The sequence below is a fragment of the Ornithodoros turicata genome, chromosome 7 (assembly GCF_037126465.1).
Source record: "Ornithodoros turicata isolate Travis chromosome 7, ASM3712646v1, whole genome shotgun sequence".
Classification (NCBI taxonomy): Eukaryota; Metazoa; Arthropoda; class Arachnida; order Ixodida; family Argasidae; genus Ornithodoros; species Ornithodoros turicata.
In genome coordinates this window covers 2585640-2608371 of record NC_088207.1, presented here as the reverse complement: position 1 = coordinate 2608371, position 22732 = coordinate 2585640, and the positions used below count along the sequence as shown (strand labels likewise).

At 44.7% G+C, this 22732-nt stretch overlaps 1 protein-coding gene across 1 annotated transcript in view; it reads right to left on the bottom strand.

Moving 5' to 3' along the window:
- Nucleotides 1-1142: 1142 nt before the first annotated feature.
- The window catches only part of LOC135399452 (uncharacterized), a 43800-nt gene continuing 22210 nt past the window's right edge, over nt 1143-22732 (bottom strand). The window contains exons 15-24 of the mRNA XM_064631242.1: nt 19366-19401; nt 17108-17137; nt 14412-14453; nt 13336-13368; nt 10599-10634; nt 8841-8876; nt 8079-8111; nt 5989-6030; nt 5785-5820; nt 1143-1227 (exon numbers count right to left, since the gene is read on the bottom strand). Of these exons, the coding sequence (XP_064487312.1) occupies nt 1225-1227; nt 5785-5820; nt 5989-6030; nt 8079-8111; nt 8841-8876; nt 10599-10634; nt 13336-13368; nt 14412-14453; nt 17108-17137; nt 19366-19401 (327 nt within the window). The 3' untranslated portion in view covers nt 1143-1224. The remainder of the gene's footprint in view (nt 1228-5784; nt 5821-5988; nt 6031-8078; nt 8112-8840; nt 8877-10598; nt 10635-13335; nt 13369-14411; nt 14454-17107; nt 17138-19365; nt 19402-22732) is intronic.

Sequence of the window (22732 nt, the reverse complement as noted above, 5' to 3'; positions counted from 1 at the left end):
CGCCGGGCAATGTTCACAACAATAAAGCTCTAACGTGACATTTTTCAAGTCAAGTGCGAAGATTTTTAGAAAATATACAAGCTTTATCATCACAAGTTGTAGTATTATTGGAAGTTTTGTACACCTTCAAGATAAACCTTAGCAAGTACGAACTAAGGAAGGGCGTAGAGAGTGGAATATATATTAACGTGGTTTGCTCACATTTTAGCTAAACAACCCGTTGTTAGGAAAATTCAAGTAAGCTTACACAGCCTCGCTCAGAGTGATGCGATGTACAACGCATACCTCCACCCAGAACTGGCCACGTCTACCCACGTCTCTCTGCGCCACCACGCCACCCGTAGACCTCTCCAACTTCCGTAAGACGGCCCGTACCTCGTCCACGCCCGTCAAGGCAACACTGTGACCATCCAACTGCCGAACCGCCGAGATGTCCTATCCATCGACAGGGTGAAGTCGGCCTTCCTCCTGCCGGACGCCCCGGCTCCTGCGTCACGCGTGCCCCTGCCAAAACCTTCAGCACCTTCACCTGCAGCACCTTCGTCGAGAAGGGTCCGGTGGGCGTCCGCCCCGCCTTCGGTGCGACTCGTGCCGTCGCGACATTAGGTCCAGGGGGGGGGGCGCTTGTAGCGGCACTGTGCGTTAGCCGACGATGAAGATTTCACCAGGCCCGTGTTGCCCGCGCCCACGCTCTTCTGCACCAGCCACCCAGTCATGCTCATTCTTTTTTCCAGCTGTTCGCCAGTAAACAGCCTAGCCCCGCCTTACCCCTTCGGTCTCCTTCACTCTCGGCCTAACACTATAAAATGCTGCGGAGTGTAGTTTTCAACTGCTAAATAATTTGTCCGAATATACCTTCAGCGGACTTCGTATCATATGCGCTATAACAGCACAGCCTACCGTACTGCATTTTTTTCTGGCTTTGTAACTTTCTAGACGAGTGATGATGGCTGGCGATGGCCGTATTTCTCAAGGGATATTTTTTAGGCTGCAGCGCCTTGTTCCAGTCTCCCTCAATTCACAATGACGAAGGAGAGCATAACTACGCACGAAGATGCTGCAATCGAGAGTTCTGTTCAACGTGACCAATCGGGCGGCTCGTAAATGTTATTGCAAAATGCTACAAAATGAATGGACCAGTGTCAATTTGCAAAACACCTTTATTTCGCAGCGCCAAAGAAACGTCATCACTCCCAATGACAGCGTCCCTTGCATTCCGGTTGGTTACTGCAAAACCACAAGACAAAATTGCTACAAAATAAATAGTGTAGTGTAGATTTAGAAAACGGTTTAAAGCATAGATTGAGAAGTTACGGGTCAAAAAGAACTCGTTACAAGTTAGGTTTCCGTGTGCAAAATCTAACTAAGTTCATAACGAAGTTCTTCAGCCTGAAATGTAGCTCGCAGTTACTGAGTTACTTAAAAAAAGAAGGAGTTACTTCCAAGTTACTTGGGATACAAAATAGCATTACGCAGGTGCAGCGCGTGAGCAGTTGAGTTAGACCTTGAGCTGCCTGCGGAGGAGTGCAACACGCTTAGATCGTTTTCGTTTGTGCCCAACAATAGACCTCTCTCTGTTTGTAATCAAATGACGTCATAGTGTTCGACAGCGCCACAAATTTGGTAGAAGTGAACTACACTCGAAGCTAGAGGTGAACAAACTCGCGCCCGAAAGCCACCGTCTTGAGGGGATTACAATATGGTCCCTTAAAGGGACGTGACCCTCGGTCCTGCTTTTCTTTCAGTGGGAGGCAGGGAACAAGTGCCCGTTCGTGGAACCCAGCCCGCTCCCTCCGATTTGTTTCGGTTTCAGTCTGTCTACCAATGTCATGATAACGTTTCTCTGGTGGAGGTCTATTCGAACGCTTTGTATCTTACTCCCTGTGGACGCACAGTGGTTCAGCTTAATTTCAATGGCAGCGGTTCTTATTTCCTGAATAAAATACTGTCATTGATTGAATATCACGTTTTATGACAAAAAATATGGCCATGAAGGAACCGGAGAGAAAACAAGAAAATATTTGGACGTCAGTGAAAAGCGAGTTAAAAGTAACTTGGCACTTAAGTTACTTTGGCACAGTTACGTGAAAAAGGAACCAGTTCCTCTGAAAGTTACCATGGCGCAAAAGTACCGAGTTAAGGTACAAGTTACCAAAGGAAGGAACTTAGTTACAGTAACGAGTTACCTCGAACTCTGGTTTAAAGTGGCACTACGGACTAAATATCGTGTTATCAGAATCCTACAAAAGTTATGTTACTGAAATCTTCTTGTCGCACTTTACATTCCCGCAAGATATTTTGGCTCTATATGACGCGAAAACTAGAGAAAATTAATTTTTATTTCTGAGAACTGTGACATCACGTCCCGGCGTCCCGCGCTCGGCTCTCATGTGGCAACGTTGTTGCCCTTCGCGGCTTCCGGGGGGGCTAACTTTTTGCACTGCGTGAGCGGAGCCCCACGTGACATATCATCCAACCGCTCTGCCCTTGGAGGAAACACAAAGAAAGGAGAGAAGACATCTCTCCCATTTTTCCCTCTTTCCATCAGTGGCTCGTGACTTCTCCACCACGTGACCCTACCCAGACAGCAGCGTCGTTGCTAGGAGACGAGTGTCCTCTACTGAACTTGACATCATTGCAATTTGTGCGCTTATGATGACCTCATTCAGTCGTCGCGTCATCGAAACTTGTGGAGGCTCAGCAGGTCTTCAAACATTGACAGAAATGCACAGTTTTCGTGAACAGCCTTGAACTTTTGCGTATGAAATGCTTGAGGCATCTTCTTTTCATCGACTGAATAACATAATCGCTGTTTTCTGAGTCCAGAGTGACACTTTGAAGAGTTAGGACGTATGCTGAAGAAGTTCCCACACTTCTGCGCAACTGGTGTAGGATAAATGTAAATGAGTGTTATTTTTATGACGTCATCTTGTATTCAAATTTTTCTTGAAAGGGGGCAATAAACGCGCAGAAAGTCTATACTCCTAATACAGAAAGTCATATAAACGTGACGTCACGGCAGGTATTCTATGGTAGGAAGGCGGGAAAAGTGTTTAGAGAGCCAATAGTGATGGACCTAGGTCCTCAAGCTCTCCTGAAATCTAGGCTTGACGGCGAAGTCCTTCTAGAGCTTGTATCTCAGCAACATGTAGAACAATAATGTTTTACACTCGTTATGGCTTTAATGGAAGATGGCCGGCATGTATCGCAATGCACGCATAATATGATAATATGGGTATCTAGAGGCAGCGCACTAGACGGACAAAAGCACTAAATAGGACAACTGGTTAATATGAATAAGTATAGCGTAATGAGCATAATATAATGAATGCAATGGTGCACATTAGTGAGACCGTTGCGGTCCCTTTGAATGCTGCAGACCGACACTTGGCTCAAAGACACACGCTTCTGGGTAGTTGATTGATTCATTTCCGCTGCGTATGAACAGCGTGGTGTACGTGCGTTTTAGGCACTCGTATTCCCCCAGTCTACAATGTTCCGTGAAACATACATTGTTCCCATTTTGGGATCGAAGTTTAGATAAGGGACGCATCATTGAACTGTCTCACATTTTGCTCACAGTATCACAGTACAGTAGACTGTCGCTGCGCGCCTTCGGTTTTCGTTTTATCCTGTTTTTATACTTCGTCGCTGATGTCCAGAGGTTACTTCTCAACCGGCACTGGTATCAGTTCATGATTGTCGTATGACCGAAGGTGGACCTTTCCTGCTGGCACCGGCAACGATCATTTATCTGTCTCAGGTATATGTGCGAGATTGCCGGGGCACCTTAAAGAACCGCAGGCGGTCAAAATTATCCGCAGTCTTGCCCCGCGGCACATATAGCATATAGCCATATAAGTGTTGGGGGGTCTCGCCTTACGTGTAAATTTATTTTCAATTGTTATTATCTGCCTCAGACCATTTGGAGTGCGTTGGAACACACACGCGAGGGAAAGACGGCGATCAGGTGATATCAGTTCAACCACATCAGCTTCACATGTGGACGCTTATGGAATAACTATTAGCCTTTTCCAGGACAGCCAGTGTTACGTTCATCTTAACCTATCTCATCTCTCACTGCGACGTGGTGGCAGTCGTCTTTGTATATTTCACAATTTTTTTTTATCATAACGATATGTTCGGACGCTCTTTTAATTCTCGTCCATCTCTTCACCGCTGGACCATGAACAGAAGGTTCGCATTCCCTTTCGCACTACTAATACATGCTCTCGGTCATTTGTGCCCACAACTTCTTTTAAGTGGAACCACCTTCTCGGCTCTATTTCATCCATTACTGACCCTTCATTATTTAAGAAAGTTCTTTGTGATCATCTGAACGCCATATAGCGATTGTTTTTGTCCAATCGTTCATTGTTTGTTTTGTGTCTCTGTATCCATCCACTTATATTTGAACTTAACTGTTACGCCCCTCCCCTCTCTAATGCTAATAAGCCCTCAGGGTATCATAACTAAATAAATGAATAGCGTACAGTTTTCTTCCATAATGCGTGATTGCGATGTTTTCCATTCTTGATGTTCTGTGTCCACATACATGTCGAATACTTGTGGCACAAGTGTTGCAATTTTTACTATGCGCTTACATTTCGCCTATTTTTAATTGTCTTGTTCGAAGTAAGACATAGTTTAAAAATAACGACTCCAAGTACATCATCTAATGGTAAGTAAAGACTTCTTTAGCCTTACACATATGCCTCCGTTTTACTTTTTTGACAGACAGTAGAAGACACATTGTATGCTGTCTATTACAGCTTGGAAAGTAGTTCAAAGAAAAGGGTCCCTTTGCCATGTCGACCTCACCCCTCATCCACGTCGACATTGCATTGGTCTTTAAACCGTTTATAACTGTTGAGGTAAGCAACATACCTACCTCACTAATATAGCAATCTCGTTTTGCAATGTTTGTGCAATGCAATGTAACCTGGTTTCACACTTCATCCGTGCGGATTTCGATACGTTACATCCCTAACCGCAGCCACGATGTAACGCGGATATACGTGCGGATACGCCTGAATAAACACTCCCGCACACACCTCTAGACAGCAGTGCAAGTAACCTTTATGAGCGCAAGCTGTGCTTTCTGCCTAAGTGCAGCGAAACATAGTCTACCGCCACAAGTGGTCCATTCGCAAGGTTCACCTTTCTGGTATCCTGTCGTGGTAGCAACTTCAGGCATAGTTCTTAACAATGAACACTAGGGTACTTTTTTTTTATTTATTGTTTCCGTTTCCATCTAAGGCAGTAGGCAGCACTATAATTAAGGTGCAGAAGTACGGTAAAGAGAAATGCACAAGAACCTAACACACAAAAACCTACGCTACATAATCTCATACCCAGAAAGTTTTTGTAATAAGTACAAATATGACAAAGGATAATAGTGAAAAGAAAAATGATAAAATAAAAGCACTCAATACAGCTCATCAAGCAAACAAAAAATAATGCAAAATTTTAGCTTGAATTTTGAACTTAAATGGATTTAAACTTAGTTCGACTTGTTACCTCAAGCACAGATACTTATAATTTCCTTATACAGTCAAACTCCTTTACAACGAAGCTCAGGGGACAGCAAAAAAAAATTCGCAGTAAAGGTATATTCGTTAAAAAGGATGTCCATTATTGGACCTATAGGCTCCAGCGGGACCGCAAAAAAAAAAATTTGCTGCAGTGGTATTTTCGTTAAAAAGGTGTTCGCTATAAAGGAGTTTGACTGTATCCGCAAACTGTTTCTGCATAATGCTATCCGCTACTGATTTCGGGGCTTACCTTCTTTTCGGGTCCAGCGGCTAGGACACCGAGTCGCTGAAAAGGTAGAAATAGGCTCTCATAAGTTGAGAACTGACTCGACCATTGTCACAGCTATGTTCAGAAGCAGTGGAAACCAACTAGCAGGGCGTTGTTTTCAACCCAGGAAAGGCAACAGATACTTGGTGAATGACATTCAAATGTTTGCGTTGTTGTCGACATTACCTCACCGATCCCAAAGATGCTGTCACGAAGATTCTGGTCGACCTAGGAACGTAAAAACACAATGCGCAGTAATAAATATCAGAACATACGTTGGCGACTCACTTCGTCATTAGCTCCCGCCGAGATGTTCCGCACTCTCATTATAATCGTCAAGCGAGATGATTCAAAGCGATTTGGTAAGCCTCATAGAAAGCACAGCAAATAATTTCCAATATGTTAGAATGAAATTAACTTCTCAAAGTACAACAGCTATAGTTCTTTTCGACAAAGTATACAACTATACGTGTGTTATTTGCAATGGATGTCTAAACCTCTGGGTGAGGCGTGTCATTGCCGCATGATCAGTTTAGAAGGTTATGGCTGCAGGTAACAGATTCAGATATACTCTAGAAACAGAACTTGGACAACACAGCACACTCAAGACCAAGCAGTAACGTCTGAATTGAGGAGAGAGGGTTTAACAGGGGTGACTTTCAGAACACTTTAAAATATATTCATTAATGTCAATATATATATATTATCAGTATTGTAATATATATTCTAATGCTTGGGAACCACTAGCGGGTTTTGAATCTGGCTACCATTTACCCCGCATGGCGGAGGCGCCAATCCCCGATGACGCATTTTGAAAAACACATTTTTAGAGGTATATTTTTGACAGTATATTTATTAACGTGTATTTTTCAAAGAGGATCTTTGAGCGATTGTGTTTTAGCGCGGATTTGTAACCGCATATTTGAGGTGATACATTTTCCGTAGTATATTTTCCACGATTGGTTTTTGACGAGATGGAATGGCAGTGGCTTACCCAGAATTTCGTCCTTGGGGGGGGATCCGCAAGGGATGGTCCTTCATGACGAAACTGACGAAATATTGCGCAAATATTGCGAATATTGCGACGAAATATTGCGCATTGACGGAATTGACGCATTTGACGAAATATTGCACATTTTCACAAAATTTTAGGGGGTCTCCTGCTGATTTTTGGAGAGGGGGCAGTTAGGGGGCGAAGGGGGGTCTGGATAAATCACTGTCGAAGAGTGTACAACCGTGGTTGATGTAATCACACTCTCAAACATGGTTGTCTTTTTATACCATTTAGCGAGGTAATGGCTTGTCTCAAACGTTAGCCCACAAATGTGTCAACTTTAATCGCTTTGCCAGATTTGTACGGTTCAACTCTGGACGTGGGTCCTAACTTTATGGACCTGTGTCAAATTTATACGTTTGAAATATACAAATGGATCGTCTGAAGGCATATGACATTTAAGTTGTGGACAGTATGACTTCCTCGAAATATGCTCATAGTGTATGTTTTGTTGCTCTTGTCTCCTTTTTTTTACGTTTTAAACATGATACATGCATACGAAATTCGTGATTTTCTCGCTAATTTCCATCTATATAGCGTAATTTCGCCGTAAAACTTCGACTTACCAGTTGTTACCGATGATAAACAGAAAAATCGAGAAATCTTCTTCACTGGCCGATCACGAGCGCAAATACGCAAACAAAAATTAACCACGCCTAAAAAATTGCAAACTTCGTACACAAGGTCGTGCAGACATGTCATGAATTAAGGAGCACACGCAATTGGCTGAACACAGATTCTATTAATAGGCTGCGACATCCCAAATACTGAGGTCCTATTCGTCTGACAAGCGACGTTGCAAGTGAGGGTTCGGAGATTTCCTCTTCGTAGTAACGGAAAATATGCCGCAACAAGTGACAACATTTCGCATTAAACTACAACCGTGTTTCTAACTGTAGTTTCTACTTAAATTACACCTCAAATACGACGATACCGGCTCTTCAAAAAATTATCGCTGTGTCATGTAAGAGACTGGTGTACCTTGGGTGGTAAATTGGCTCAGTTACCACCCTAAATATGTTGTCGACCGAAAGATGGCGCCACAATCGAGGAAATAAACTGTCTCCCTTTCCGAAAGGAAACACTGCCTCCGGGAAATATAAGAGAGCGGAGGATACCACTTTTGCAAACATTTCGAAATGAAAGTTGTTGGTTTGAGTCTTGTGTTTGTGTTGTCGTTCTGTTCATACTGTCAGTAGAAGCATCAATCACGAATACTCACCACGAACCCGTAGTGATAAAGGATAGCGCCCACCTACAGATTAGACAGGAACTTCATTAACGTAATGATGCTTCGTGTTTGCGCGCAAAATACCGCACCTTCTATGCTAACATTTGCCTGGAGAAAGCCGTAGCATACCAACCACTACGGAAATCAGCACCATTCAAATGAACGACCTATCAACCAGGATCCGCGCGAACCTCTACCAGCTATACCACATCGCAAGCTCATTTCAACATCGTGCCAGAACTGAGTTTTGCTGTGTCCAAGCTCCACTCTGGGTTCGACAAGCTTACTTTACTTTCTTTCATCATTAAAAGCTTACTTTAGTCATCAGGTGCAGTCATTCCTGCTGGAATGTATTTTGTGATGAAATAAGGAAGTCACTGAAAAGGTTAGCCAGCTGTAGGATTCGAAGCAACATCTCAGCCTCAGAACATCAATTGCCATCATGTATTTTGTGTCTGTTCGCGATGGTGTCTAGCCCAGCAAATGCAGTCTGACTTCAGTGTCAACTAAAATTTCAGCGTCAGTTTCATGCATCAGTTCTGTTCAGTTACTTCCCTTCAGTTCACGCAGTAAAATCGATGCTTTCGTGGCACCGCGAGAAGACAGGTTGGGACGCATTTTGTTAGAATTATGCTGGGTCGCAGAGTAGCAGAGTTCGGGAAGCACTGACGTACGGGACATATAAGAACAGATCAGCAGACACCTTGACTTGTTCACTTTTAGTTGTACAATTATAAGGTATTCAGCACTCACCTCAAATATCATACCTCCAAGATCCGACTGCCATTCCTAAGGTAGAATGGAAAGTAAAAAGAAAAAAATTGACAATACGTGGGATGGATTCTTGGACGTAAACGATGGAAACTAACAAGATGGCCATAAACAATTAATGTACAGCGTAAAAGAATTGTTGCAACCGGCAGACGGCATCTGCGATTACATCTGGCGCAGTAGGTGTTCTGTACGTTTGCTGTCGATATCGAGGTGTTCGAGAACTCGTCTCCATATAGAATTAATTTATTACTTATAATAAGTAATAAATAATTAAGTAAGTAAGTAATTTTTTTAGACCCGCGGAAATGTGGCAGGTGTAGCTGACATACAGAGCCTATCCTGTTGTTTCATAATATTACAAGCCCATTCAATGTTGTATCACTGTAGTTTGTTTTTGGGTTCATTTTTGCCATATTTCCAGAGGTCTCTCCGAAAACTCTGAAACCCGGAAGAAAATTTTGCTACAACGTAAGTTATATTGTAGCAAACATTTTCTTTAAACGTACGGGAGCCGAGCACTCTTTCGGAGCAAAATGACAATAGCGCAAAAGTCGAGGACTGCATCACTGCACCTCTGCACCGTCCGCGTTAATTAACGCCCCTCGTGGCCGTCAAGCAAACTTCACGCAACCGGCACGAGCTCCCGACAGGCCGCACCAAACAAGCAAGCAAAGGGCTGTGACTTCATGAGGTAACACTGGACCAGTCGGCAGCTTCAGTCAGCTTGAACATACACAAACTATCCAGATCAAGCTTACAATACCTAAAGGGTGATGTACACCTTTTATTCTAACAGGTCCTTATCAAACGCACAGAATGTTGATAAATTATGATTAAGAGACGTTCTCGCAATCGAGCATCGTTCTTTGACGGCAAATTGAATGTCATTCCCAGCGAATGACATTCGTTCCCAGTCACACAGTGAAACCAAATGGCAATACATGCGAATGATGTTCGACCAGAGAGGGTGAAGAGATGTGATGGTTCGATGTGAGGAAGCACAGTGGCACCTCCGGTGTCGAAGATGAGTTTTACCTTACGAAAACAAATAAAAAATAAATGTATCGGGTGACTCTATCGGAACTGCCCTTATCTTGGGTTGCATTTTCTGTTTCCTTTTAATCTTTCTCCAGGACGCAAGAGGCGATAGTGTGCTCTTCCACCCTCTCCCGTTGGGGGTGAAGGAAAGACGCGTCTCGGAAGATGCGCAATGTACAAATAAAGAAAAAATGTGTTCCTTCACCAATTTTTTGCGGACGATCTATCGAACGGATTTTTGTTCGGAAAACTGCGCCGGTATCAGGTGACCAAAGGGACCAGATGTTCTCATAGCTTCGTATAGCTTTTATAGTTAAACCGTTAGTCATTGAAAGTTAACTAAGACTTTCTCTTACGAGTTTGCTAATGCATTTCTAAGGAGAGCCCTTAGTTAAGACTATTAAGTTAATTAAGACTTTCTCTTACGAGTTTGCTAATGCATTTCTAAGGAGAGCCCTTCATCATATGCTATATTGCAATTGATTTCGTCTCGGAAAAAGTGAGATATACATTTAAAAGAAAATTGTTCGCATTTAGCTGGGACACCCTGTATATGTATGTAACTGTGAGAGCATAGCACTAGCACAGTGTGAGCGGGCAGATGTGCGCTGGTTCGCCGTGTGGAGAGCACTATGGGCACCACATCAAATAGCTTTCTATGTGCTGCTGGCCAACTTGTGATGTAGGAATGTGTCTTACCTGCTGGTTTGAATGGGAGTAGTATGCCTCTCTTAGCTGTTACGGATGAAAAATTATATAAATCAATGTTATGCTGAAACACGCACATTCTGTCGCGAGCTCTCGGAAGGTATTCTTTCGTTTATATGTAGAGGAACACCGCCTGCTCTACATTTCACATTAGACACTTTAAGGCCTGTTCCGACATATAGCGATTTCTTATGCAGCCCTAGAAAATAGCCCAATATTTTCCTCCCGATAGTGCTCCAAATCGCTGAAAATTACTGCTTGCAGGAGGTGAGCTCATGTCAACTTTTTCAGCGCTAGTATTAGCGTTGTATTCGTGTTGGCCAATGAGGAGGACCTTCAGCGATGACATCAGGGACGCCAACGGCCACAGGCCAGGGAGGCCACATTCGTGAGGCCAACAACGGCAAGCCGGTTTACGCCACCACCACTACCATCAGGGAAGTCGTGGAGTTGCTTTGAAAAAGCGTAGTATGATGACGATCATTAACTTTAGAAAGATACATCTCCCATGGAATATCCTCCACGCGCGCTGCACAGTTGCGCTACGCCGGGGGAAATCACACCCTCTATAGTCTAGTGGCTAGCGCGGCCGGCGGCATTCAACGCGCTAGGACGTCGTCCGCGCAGAATAGAGCATGTTCTATTTTCCCCGAAAGCGCTCGCGCAGTCGGAGTCGCGGTGCTGCAGTCACAGCGACTTTGCGCATGCGCAACGGTTGCAGGCCACTGCTGACGCGCGCGCGCGCGCGCTATAAACGCAAATTTCCCGGATCGCTTTGCTTGGCGTGTCTGACTTCAGCTGTCGCTGACTGCGACGCCAAAAACGTTGGACTATATCTGCGCCTTTAGTTGACTTAGCGCGCTCTAACATTAGGGTTTTCCTTTGTACACGCTACACATAAAGGCATCGCCACATTTAACCGCAACGCGGGGTCGCGTGCACTGTACTGACGTCAGCGCCGCCAGCATCCACGCTGAAATACTGGATCACTGAACACAAGCGTCTTCACTCAGGGTCGCCAGATTTTGGCTACTTTGCTACTACTGGCTACCTCCAGACTGTCGCATCATCGAATTTTGAGCAATGGCGACTTGCTACACTCTGGTTACTTGTGTGGATACTTCTTCTGACTACATTTGAGACTCCTGTGCACCTAATACGGAGGGGGTAGATTTCGTCGTTCACCACAGAAAGCCAGAGTAGGCAAAATGCAACCATTCCTTCTCCCCTTGACGATCGGCCTTCTCTCAGTCGGCACGGTGTCCTATACAGGTGGCATCATCAGTACACACCGGCTCAGGAGTTAAGAAGAGCACGACAGCCTACTTATCTAGCAAGGCGCTGCAAACATCCGGTATAGGGGGGCACGGTTGCTACTGCACGCTGTAGCGTCATACATGAGGAACCAAAATTGTAGAAATGCTCTCAGACACATATCGCTTTTTATGTGCCAAAGTTATCGCATCGCCGAAATTAACGACATGTCCTCTAGTCAACAATGGTCGACCAGTTCAGTTTTTTGTCTCTATTACTTGCGCGGCGTTCCATCTGTGCCGGTTTGGTCGTATCCCTCGTCGTCTGCTAGTTTCACCTATACTGGCTGCTTCACAAAGGGCTTTCGGCTGAATAATTCAGCTTGTTAAGACACCTGTGACATCGGCCATGAACAGAGCAGGGAGGTGATAATTTGCATACTGTGATTAATTAAATAAAAATATAAAATTTTAGATTGTGCAAATTTTACTTCGGACGCTTCCGGAACCTCTGTTTTACCGTCAGGAGCGCAAGCGAATAGTACCCCAAGAAAAGAAAAAAAAGTAAAGAAACGCGTCGACACGTAGTGATAGTGATTTTGCTATTAATAACTGATTCCGGTTTACATATTTCTTGCGTGGAGCAGTGTGCAAATTCGCCTTTTGGCTCAGCTATGCAGCTGTCAAATCCGTGTTCGTCTGCCTTGTTCACACACCGGGAATAAGGCGGGTATAGCTGATGAATATGTTCCCGACTCCAAATGTCACGCATAATGTACAGTGTCCTCGTCCTCTCTCATTCCATCACAAACAGGGTCACGCATACAGGAAAGAGGACTTATGCCCAGTCCTGTAGCCTAAGCTCAAACTAATAGAAAAAACTAAACCTGATACATTGATCCCATCGACACGTATCACATTCAAGTATCAAAATCACACAAGTATCAAATTCAACATTATAATGGATCACAGACGTTCATACAACAGCACGAGACATCACAACCTATTTGTCTGTCCCCATAAGGACCAAAACAGGAGATGCAATAACAGCACGGATAGCAGTACTGACGGTGCATAACACTCCGAAAGAGCGTTAACAAACTCTGAGTGTTGAGTGCTCAACACTCAACAACAGCAGGTTGTAATGAGTTCCACTTTACAAGAGTTTCAGGAAAATACCATGACGGATCGTGACTTTGTGACACAAAGGCATGGTCGGTCATTACTACTGCGCAAAAAAAAGAATAAAAATTACAGCAGTTACTGGCACAAAGTTTTTGCCAGTAACTGCAGTAATTTTTCTCTATGTTTTCGGTATCTGTCCTCAGCTTATAAAATAGTAGACAATCCAACACTGATTTCAGACCAGGCGTGATTTCCTATCTCCGTCTCGCCTTCGGTTTTTCCCAGACTAGGCAAAACCTTCGAGTACGACACTGTGCTCATGGCTGAAAACCGAATCGAAACGACTGTACCTTTGGTAGCAGCTTAACCATGGTCCAGTATATCTGAAAGACATGTTGTCGGTAACTATAATCGCGCTGTAAAGTCATCACAAATAGTGGACCACAAGAAGAACAAACGCGTTTTACTAAAGCGACAGTCGAAGACCCAAGCGACTCATACCAAACATTTAAAAAATAAAATAGAAAGCTATGTCTGATGCTTTCTTTTTCATGGTCAGTGTCACCGTACAAAGTAATCCAATTTGATGCAATTCAGACAACTAGTTCTAAATGCACTTTGTTGTCCGCGCTCTGCCGCGATGCATTGTCAGTGATTTCGTGATCCACCGAGTCGAGACTAACCCTCCAATTCGTAGATGTGATATGATCTCTACTTGGCGTGCAGATACTTTGGAAGAGCGCCAGTGCACTTCAGAAACCCTGCTCGGCTTGTAGCGTTCTCACGCGGCGACCTCGAGTTTACACGCGTGGTGAAAATATAAGGTCAGCGCTCTGGCTACCTTGATCCTGACTTGAATAACGCTGGAGTACGGCAGCTCCGGGAAGTCACGAGACACTCAGAATCTTGCCTTGGCTTAGCTTAGCTTTACGTAAGCTGATTCATAATCAATTTCTGTACACATATTGTAAGTCAACGCTAAGAAATGTCGTTTTTCACACAGCAATGCAAATTGTAGGCGTTAACTTGAGCGAAAATGTCGCTCCCAGTCGTAATTTAAGTTTGCAGGCTACGGCTTGACGAAGTAAGCCAAGCGCGAGGGTTCATGAAAGACAAAAAAACGTTTTGAGCGAGGACAAGTCTTGGCGCAGACTTGCACGAGTCAAGACGCGGCTTCAAGTGAAGTCATATCTACGAACTCGGGGGTAAACATGCTGGTGATACTGTTTCCCATATCTCGAGACTCGTGTATCGTCTATATCGCGATCGTGCACCCTTGCGATGTCCGTTAATGTGGGTAGCTGATGCTTACGTCACCGTGCAGCCGAAACAACCCGTAAACATGCAGTTCGTGTCTGTTTATTATCTAAAAATACGTCTGTTTTGGCAGGACGTTTGAGTTGCAAACATCATAATGTGTACGTACGTTCTGCCTACTGCTGGGTGCCTGAACAAGGTAGCCAGTCAGCTATAACGGGAAACATGTGGTGTAATCAATGAAGGGTGAGGGAGAGCAAAACACACGGGGGTAAACAGTTAATGGTGACATCATCCATACCAATGGAGGAATTCATAGCATGATTCCAACGTGATATGCAACTTCAAATGAACGCTCGCATCCGGAAACACATTTATGAAACACATGCAACTATGGTCGGCACCGGCTTATGGACAAATGTTTTGCCCTAAAAGTGCTTACATATTAAATGAACGAATTTTAAAGATCAGTGCTGCTTCTTCCGCTACAGTGCGCTGAGGTGTCAGATGCGAGCGTCAGACGCCCCCACTGCTGCGGCGGCACTGCAACACCACCTAGATAGGACAACGCCTCTCCATGCTTCCCTCTTCCGCGCCGTGAAGTCACGCAATCCCGCCCAACTTCTGCTGCCGCGAGATTTTACATTGCCGGACTCTAAAAATAGAACTTTACCGCATAGCACGTTCTGCGCCAACCATTGCCACGAATGATAGGGTTACCCCTTTGAATTCGAAGAGAAATGGGGGCGTACGCTTTTTTGTGGCAATTTTCCTGTATCCAAATTGACATAAAAAGGCGTACGCCTCCCTCTCTACTCCAACGAGAAGCGATAACCCTATCATTCCTGGCAATGGTTGGCGCAGAGCGTGCTATGTGGTGAAGTTCAGTTTTTAGCGTGTATACTCTAAAAGCAGAACTTCACCGCATTGTAACGGGACCCGATACTTCATTCCGCGCTTCACCAACTCCCCACCCATCATCCTGAAATAAAGTTGTTGTTGTTGCTTCGGGTGCCAGACCAACTGTGACACGAGTCTGAAACGGAAAATTTTAAGCTTCCTGAAGCCTGAAGAACACAAGCAATCATAAAAGTGCAAACTGTGTCAAACCACCTTTACTGTATACTTGCGAGCTATCTTCATCAAGTAGTGTTACTACCCATGCACATAACGAATATCTACTTGTTGTTCCAGCCTCAAGATATCAGTTCTCTAATGAATAACTACTTCTCTGCTATTTTTCTCCCTTTCCCTTGTGCGCATTCTTCAGCATTCTGTGGCAAGCAGGCTGTCTTCCAATCTGAGCGGCAAAACTATTGTTAGTTTCATGAGGACTGGTCTTCGTTAGGGCTGACTTCACGTCGTATGTTGCAATCTATATTCTGATTGTCTTAGAGATGCTAGAGTAGAAGGGCATGAGTAGTTTCTGGCATCTCCGTTGGTAAGTCCAGCAAAGATGCTCGCCTTTTCTGAAGTGAAAAATTTTTTCACTACGTAGACGGCATTCTAGTAATCAGACCAGAGATAGACAGCAGCTGTTCGGATCAAGTGGCTACTGTCTATGAGCGAGCAGCCCCGGGACTTAGTTCCACAATAGAAAACATAACCAATGACAAATTTCGAATCTTGGACTTGGGATTCATCAGAAAAGGCCAGAATCTACGCTGGAGGCACCGACAGAGGGGCCGGAAACCTAACATGCTATTCTACTCTAACATCTCTAAGACCATCAAAATAGGGATTGCAAGAAACGCCGTGGAATCAGTTTTAACCAAATGTTCTCCTCATGCGACTAATAATAGTTTTGCCGCTCAGGTCGGAAGACTAGTAAACGCTGAGCACAATGAAGATTTTCTGGTCAATGTTTGCCACGGAGTCCGGAAAAATGCGCACAAGGCAAATGGGGGAAAACAAAGAGTGGAAGACGAGAAGAGGAGATATACGACGTCGTTGCTGTCCAAAGCGACACCACGTACACACGTGGTCCCAGGAGTGTGCGCTCCCGATCGTCCACAATTGACCGAGAGGCCTGGACGTTGTTGACGTAAGCTCGCTTCGAAGGGATGTGTCTGTCGGTCACGCCCCTATTTTTGCGTGGTAAGTGCGACGCCGGTGCACTGAATACGGTTAAAAGCCGATGTGTGTATTATATGAGGGATCATGAGAAACGTTTCATCGGCGTGACATCTCTTCAAGTTTCAAGAACAGTGGTATTCTGATCGCTTTCCAAGGTGATGCACTTCATTTTGTTTAGTTTTGTGTGCTTGCATATCAGCCAAGGCAACACAAATAAATAATACAAAGCACAAATAAACACCCACTTTTCTAGTTTCCATTTCATTTTGCCTCCAGAAGTTCAATGAAATTGGGATAGCGTGCTAGAGCTTCCTACTCGACCGATTCGCGAGCTGCATGGGTTGTCATGCAAGCCTGACAAAATTGACAAATATATAGGCTCTCGTCAGCTGCTCCCCCATTCATTAAAATGCTACTGTGACAACAACTGAGTTCCTTATCTGAAATTCCTGTTGAACTGAAGCGTGATACCCTCCCAGTCACAAATATATATGCAGCAACGGGTTCCGCAGGTAAAAGTATACGGAATACGCTAATGATATAAACGTACTGCAATGTGTCCCTGATCGTACTGAGTGGAACTGCTGGAGGTATATTCTTCTTGTTCTGTGCGTTACAATTGTCAGTTGGAAGTTACGGTACTGATAGAGAACAACTATATTGCTCTAGCTCTGTCCGATAGGTTATTTCTTTTCCGCCACACAGTGCGCATCTCGCAAACCTAGAAAGTGGGTAGTTTTCCGTGTCGTCTCACCTCAACTACGGCTACCGGACTACAAGTTGTCTTACCTCAGCCAGAGCTGCCTGGTATGTGTAGTCCTGAAAAACAACAGGAAAAATAAACACGTCAGACGGTATACGAACCCTCGTGAGACTCATTTTCCCTCCCGCGGGCATCTTTTATGAGCAGTTCCTTTATTTGCTTTTTTTACGTATCTGTTATTCATTGACCGTTCACGTTTAGGGTACTCAGCACTGCTAACGCCGAAAAGAATGTCCCTTGGCAACCATCACAACAAAATTGTTCTCTCTCGTGATACGTCATACGTACTGGTCATACACCGTTTCTTGTCAAATTCAATTTGCATAAAGTGTCACTGAAAGACTGAAATAATTGCAGTCGTCGAAAAACCCATACAGTGGCGAGAGTCGAACCCCACACCTCTCGATTGCTGGTCCCGAATGGTTGATAACCATTACGCTACGTGGAAAACAACTTCCCTACCAAGGGAGATATGACAAAAAAAACACACACACACACACAAACAGACTAAGGCGACGACGAAAAACTGACAGACACAGACAAAGTCTCAAATACAGCTAGAGCTTATTTGCAGAAGGATACAACTTCTAAAGAGTCCTCAAGAAGGTTAAGGCGGAGGGGATGATAGTCTCATCAAAGGGCCGAAGGTCGTGCCGACCGCTTACTGACACAGTTCCTACACGGACGGATTGAGAAGACTTCTCTCAAAAGCCGCCTGGTGTGATCATTACCAACAGCCTTTACAACAGTATCTTGCCACGCAGGAACACGAGCCGTTACAACATAACGATGCTTTGCAATATCACAGGGATGAACGATATACTTTTTCAACGCATGTTCCTTGCAACAATCGTTTACGCACCTCTTGGTTTGACCTGTGTAACAGAAGCCGCATGCTTGCAAAATTTCATAGATGATATTTGACTGACATTGGACATAGGTCTTATAGTTTTTATAGGTTGCTTGGGTCTTTTCAGAGGGTGTAAGATAATCTAAGCGAAAATAATTTTTAAGAACAACAGTAACATTGAACATACGTGCTACAGACAGTAAAGTGACAATCTCCATATTCGCGTCGCCCCTGACGGCAAAGTGCCGAACGTCGCATCTTTCGTCACAATAGACGACCAGAGCCCCTACGTGATCGATTACGTTTTGCCGCCATGCCAAGGTAGTGGTGGTGGTGATGGTGAAAGCGCTCGCCGTTCTCCGCCTCACAGAGGTGGGCAACGTCACGACTGACGCCCTGGGGGAATGTGCGTCCTGGGCCGACTTCGTCCTGGGCCGACATATGTCTGAAAGCGTCTGAGGAAAACCCAGGAAAAGCCCCAGACAGCACAGCCGGCACCGGGATTGCTGGTGGCACTGTCAGCTTTATCAGCCTATCAGCCTACGCATTTTTCCCGCTTCTTGCCTACCACAGCAAAATATAACCTCGAACCGGTCTCGTCATGACATCACATGTTTGTGAACTGAGGGTCGTCTATAACGTCTCGTCTATGGGGACGCCTTTCGGCCTGGCATGTTCCGTGGGAAATTAGCAAGAGACCGTTGTAAAAAGAATGCGGAAAGAGTGAAAGCGTATTCTACTCATTGCGAGTACAAAGCGTCGACAAGTCACGGCCTGAAACGTGTCCCCCAGCGAACATGGCAGCCGCGTGCAAGTGGCTGCGCATGCGCATACGCTTACACGGGAAAGGTCCATTGTCTGACTCAATATGAAAATAAGGTACTGCAACAGAAGAAGAGGAATACGTGGCAGAACTGTGTCTCCTCGTATCTACAAAATTACTTAGGAGAGTTAAAAGTCAGTGATGTATTAGCAATTCGAAACTCTACCCCGATCATAGAATTTTCGTCTGAAGGATGTGAAGACATGCCGTTCATCGTATGAGTCGATGTTGGTGATTTAGATTACTCGATGCCCCATAAGGCACTGTTTGAGGCAGTGAGGGAGCGCATACAACTAAATGACAAGGTCAAGTTGCAGAACCTGCATGGTGTATCTGTAGAGAACTCCTTAGACATTTTGCAGATATATTTAATCCCTACCTACATCAGAGACGACGAAGACGTGTTTGTTCAAACAACAGGAATATGCAGAGGGTCGTGGAACACTTTGTTGCGAGAGATACCCACAAGAAACGAATGTAACGTTATGAAGAGGTTCATATTGCTTTTCGAGCGGTTTTTGACCCTCCTTCGCGATATTTTGCAGGTCACATCTATAGAAATGCCAATGGCCTCGTTTTCGGTAAGGTCAGGAACTTCTTACTGCACTTACCTTTTCCGCCACGCTCCTGATAACACCATTGAGCATCTTGAAAAAATAAAGTAAGAGCTATGTTAGTGTGCGCGACCAAGTTTGAAAGAGGTTGACTCCCGAGTGATTTCTAAAGCATAGTCTAATACCCTAGTCAGACGGCAAACCTAAGTCCTTTAGCGGAAAGGCCGTTACTTCACCTGTAGTCCAATCATCATTTAGAATGACATCGTTCTCTGCCCTGATTTGTTGAAAATGGGTGGCGTACACCTTTTTTATTACAATTATGGTGTTCATAATTGCCACAAAAAAGGCGTACGCCTCCTGTTTTCAACAAATCAGGGCGGAGAACGATGTCATTCGAAATCATGATTGGACTACAGGTGAAGTAACGGCCGTTCCGCTAACGGACTTAGGTTTGCCGTCTGACTAGGGCATAAATTTTCTCGGAGATAAGCACGACGCGAAATGGGAGAACACCTTTTGCTCCAGCAGCCCACATGAACATATTCATGCTTATCTTCCCCCTTGCGCGTGTTTGGCGATATCATTTCGGTCCGAATCGAATTTCGCGATTATTTCTGACGTGAAAGAACCATATCTGTGTTGAGGAATATCACTGGTTCCGGATTTCAGAGGGCGACGCGCACCGCAGGCTGGCTGTGTCTGTGTAGTAGGTGTGTAGTGTCGCAGGGTGCGTCTGTGCCGTCCCTAACTGTGGTCTGTTTGGGCCATTTCACATTGTTTACCGGTGAGACTCTTGCTATATCTGCATTCTACGTACAGAGTGTTTTCGTTGAAGCGTTACAAATTTTCTAATAAAAAACGTTGAGAGTAGCACAGGCACATCGTTTTTGCACGTAAGTGCATAGCGAATTTCAGAAATGGATGTCTCAACGTATCAGTGGTGGGCAGTATCGCTGATACGTGTATCTTCGATACAATCTTTCGATACATTTTGTGTATCGGTATTAGGTATCGCGTGCCAAAAATGAGAGTATCGGAGTATCGGTATCGAAAATACATTTTTAGTGTATCGTGTATTTTAACGATACTGGATACTAAAAAAAGACGCAAATATTGAGGCTGTTTTGAGACTTAGGGTCGGCGGGTCTCGCTCAGGCGGTAGTACAAGCCAGGCCGCAGTGGCGTAGACATGTCGACCATACATTCGTTCGAAGCTTACGTCCGCGCGCGCGCTCCATGGTCAAGGTCGCCCGGAGAGGAGGCCCTGGGCCCTGCCCTGTGACACGCTCGTGGGCGCGCGTGGCTTCTAGTTGGTTCCAGAAGGATCTCTTCCGTCTCTGTCTACGGCGGGCGCGCCGAAAACGCCTTACACAGGACCAACCTCACGGCTTCTGGAACTGCGCTGCCCGATGTCCCCCTCCTCAGTGCGCAACAGCACGTCCACTTGACTTGAAGTGTGGATTCCGCGTCTGCCATGCGGAAAGAATAACCGCCGGCTTAGCTTGAGCACTGTAACCGGTTCTACAGCTCACAATTCACAACGGCCAACTAAGAAAATCAAGTCAGAGGCTACCGGGTAAGTACTGCAGTACCAAACGATAAAAGCAGCAGAAAAAAAAGTTTCAGGTTTATTCGTATGTATAGTCAAGTGCTCACAGACCGGTACGCACGAAGAACATTGTCTTAAAGAATTGTTTTTTGCTAGGCTGCTTATTGATGCGATCGTTTCAACGTACCCATGGCTTCAGTCTAAAGTTCTAACAAGACTAGCTGCTTAGACAGTGCAGCTTCATTAAATCCGTGCGGTCGGATACGTTCAAGCCCTGTCAGAAAAAGAGCGCTGTAAAAATACACTAAAGGCTCTAGAAAAAACGAATAAATGTTTTTACTTCCCTAATCATATTACCAGCTTTATTATATTGTTATTTCAGTGATGTAAACTTCGCGAATCATAACACCAGCTTGATTATATTGTGATTTCAGTAATATAAACTTCGCTAATCATAACACCAGCTGTCTTATATTCGGGATTTCAGTTATGTATCGAAGTATCGACGATACAGTACCGAGTATCTGTATCGAAAATCAATTTCGGTTCTGTATCTTGTATCGGTATCCGAAATACAATTTTTGAGGGTATCGAGTACCCGCATCGAAGATACTTTTTGAAGTATCTTGCCCAGCCCTGCAACGTACGTGCTGATTTCAGGATGTCGAAAAATATAATAGCTTTCAGTGTGGATTGTCTTCCATTCTGCTGCCTCATTTTCGCCCAGAATTACTGAGCTAAATGAATTGTAGTAATTGTTTATCTAGTAGTTACACTCTGTTCGAGAGGATGTCCGCCTCGCCGTACAACTGAAATGCAGAAACAACATTTATGCTCCTCCCATAGCTTTTGTTTAAAAAATATGTTGCGAATTAAGAAACCCGTATACAGGGTCTCCCAGAAAGCGTGTTAATAAATTATAATAAGGAGACTACGCCGCCTAGAATCACGAGGTCAACGACACTTGTCCTTATAGTATTATTGCCAGCGCCCAATGCGAATATAATCTAACTTAATTATACGTCGCTTTTTACGAACTGGACTCGGAAATTTGCTAAGGTCGCTTTCTTACCCCATCGATATGAAGCGCGTGCCGAATTTACCCAAGTTCACGGTAATTGGCGCCGATATTGAGGAATAGCCGAACATACTTGCGTTACGGAGCGCCCTATAGCCTAGCGTTCGACCACTGTTAGGGCGCCCTCGCTCTCAGTCCGACGAAAGGAGTTTGGTAAATCCAGCCACCAATATAGTGGCGTTCTCAGCCAGGTTCGAATCGGCAACCTTACGATCAGAAAGCGGGAGTGTTGCCGACGAATGCCAGTTTGACGCATTCAATATATTCCTCTTTTTTTTTTCTGTAATCAAACTCAAACGCAAACACAAGCCAATTTGACGCATGTCAATTCAAAAGCATGTTCCGACGAAGCCGGTGTACTGCAGGTTCAATTCACAGAACCAGTTTTCTACATGTACCCAATCTAACATGCGTCAAGTTACCACTTAACGTATAATTTATAGCGACGGCGTGATACATGAGGATTTAACACATTTAAAACTATTTACAGTTCGAAGTGACCATATGTCCTGGTGATGATTATGATTGAAACAATGAATTGAGGTTCGAAATACCAGCTCCCGTGGCATAGTGGTTAGAGTGATCGCTTTCCACGCCGAGACTGGGAGGTGACACGGGTTCGAATCCTGTCACCGGCTGTGCTGTCTGAGGTTTTCCCTGGGTTTTCCCAAGACTTTCCAGACGAATGTCGGTACAGTTCCCCTTGAAGTCGGCCCAGAACGCATACTAACCCCCCTGTCCCCCACTCCTTCCTGCTGTCCTCTCTCCATCTGTCCACGTCTATACGCCGCTCA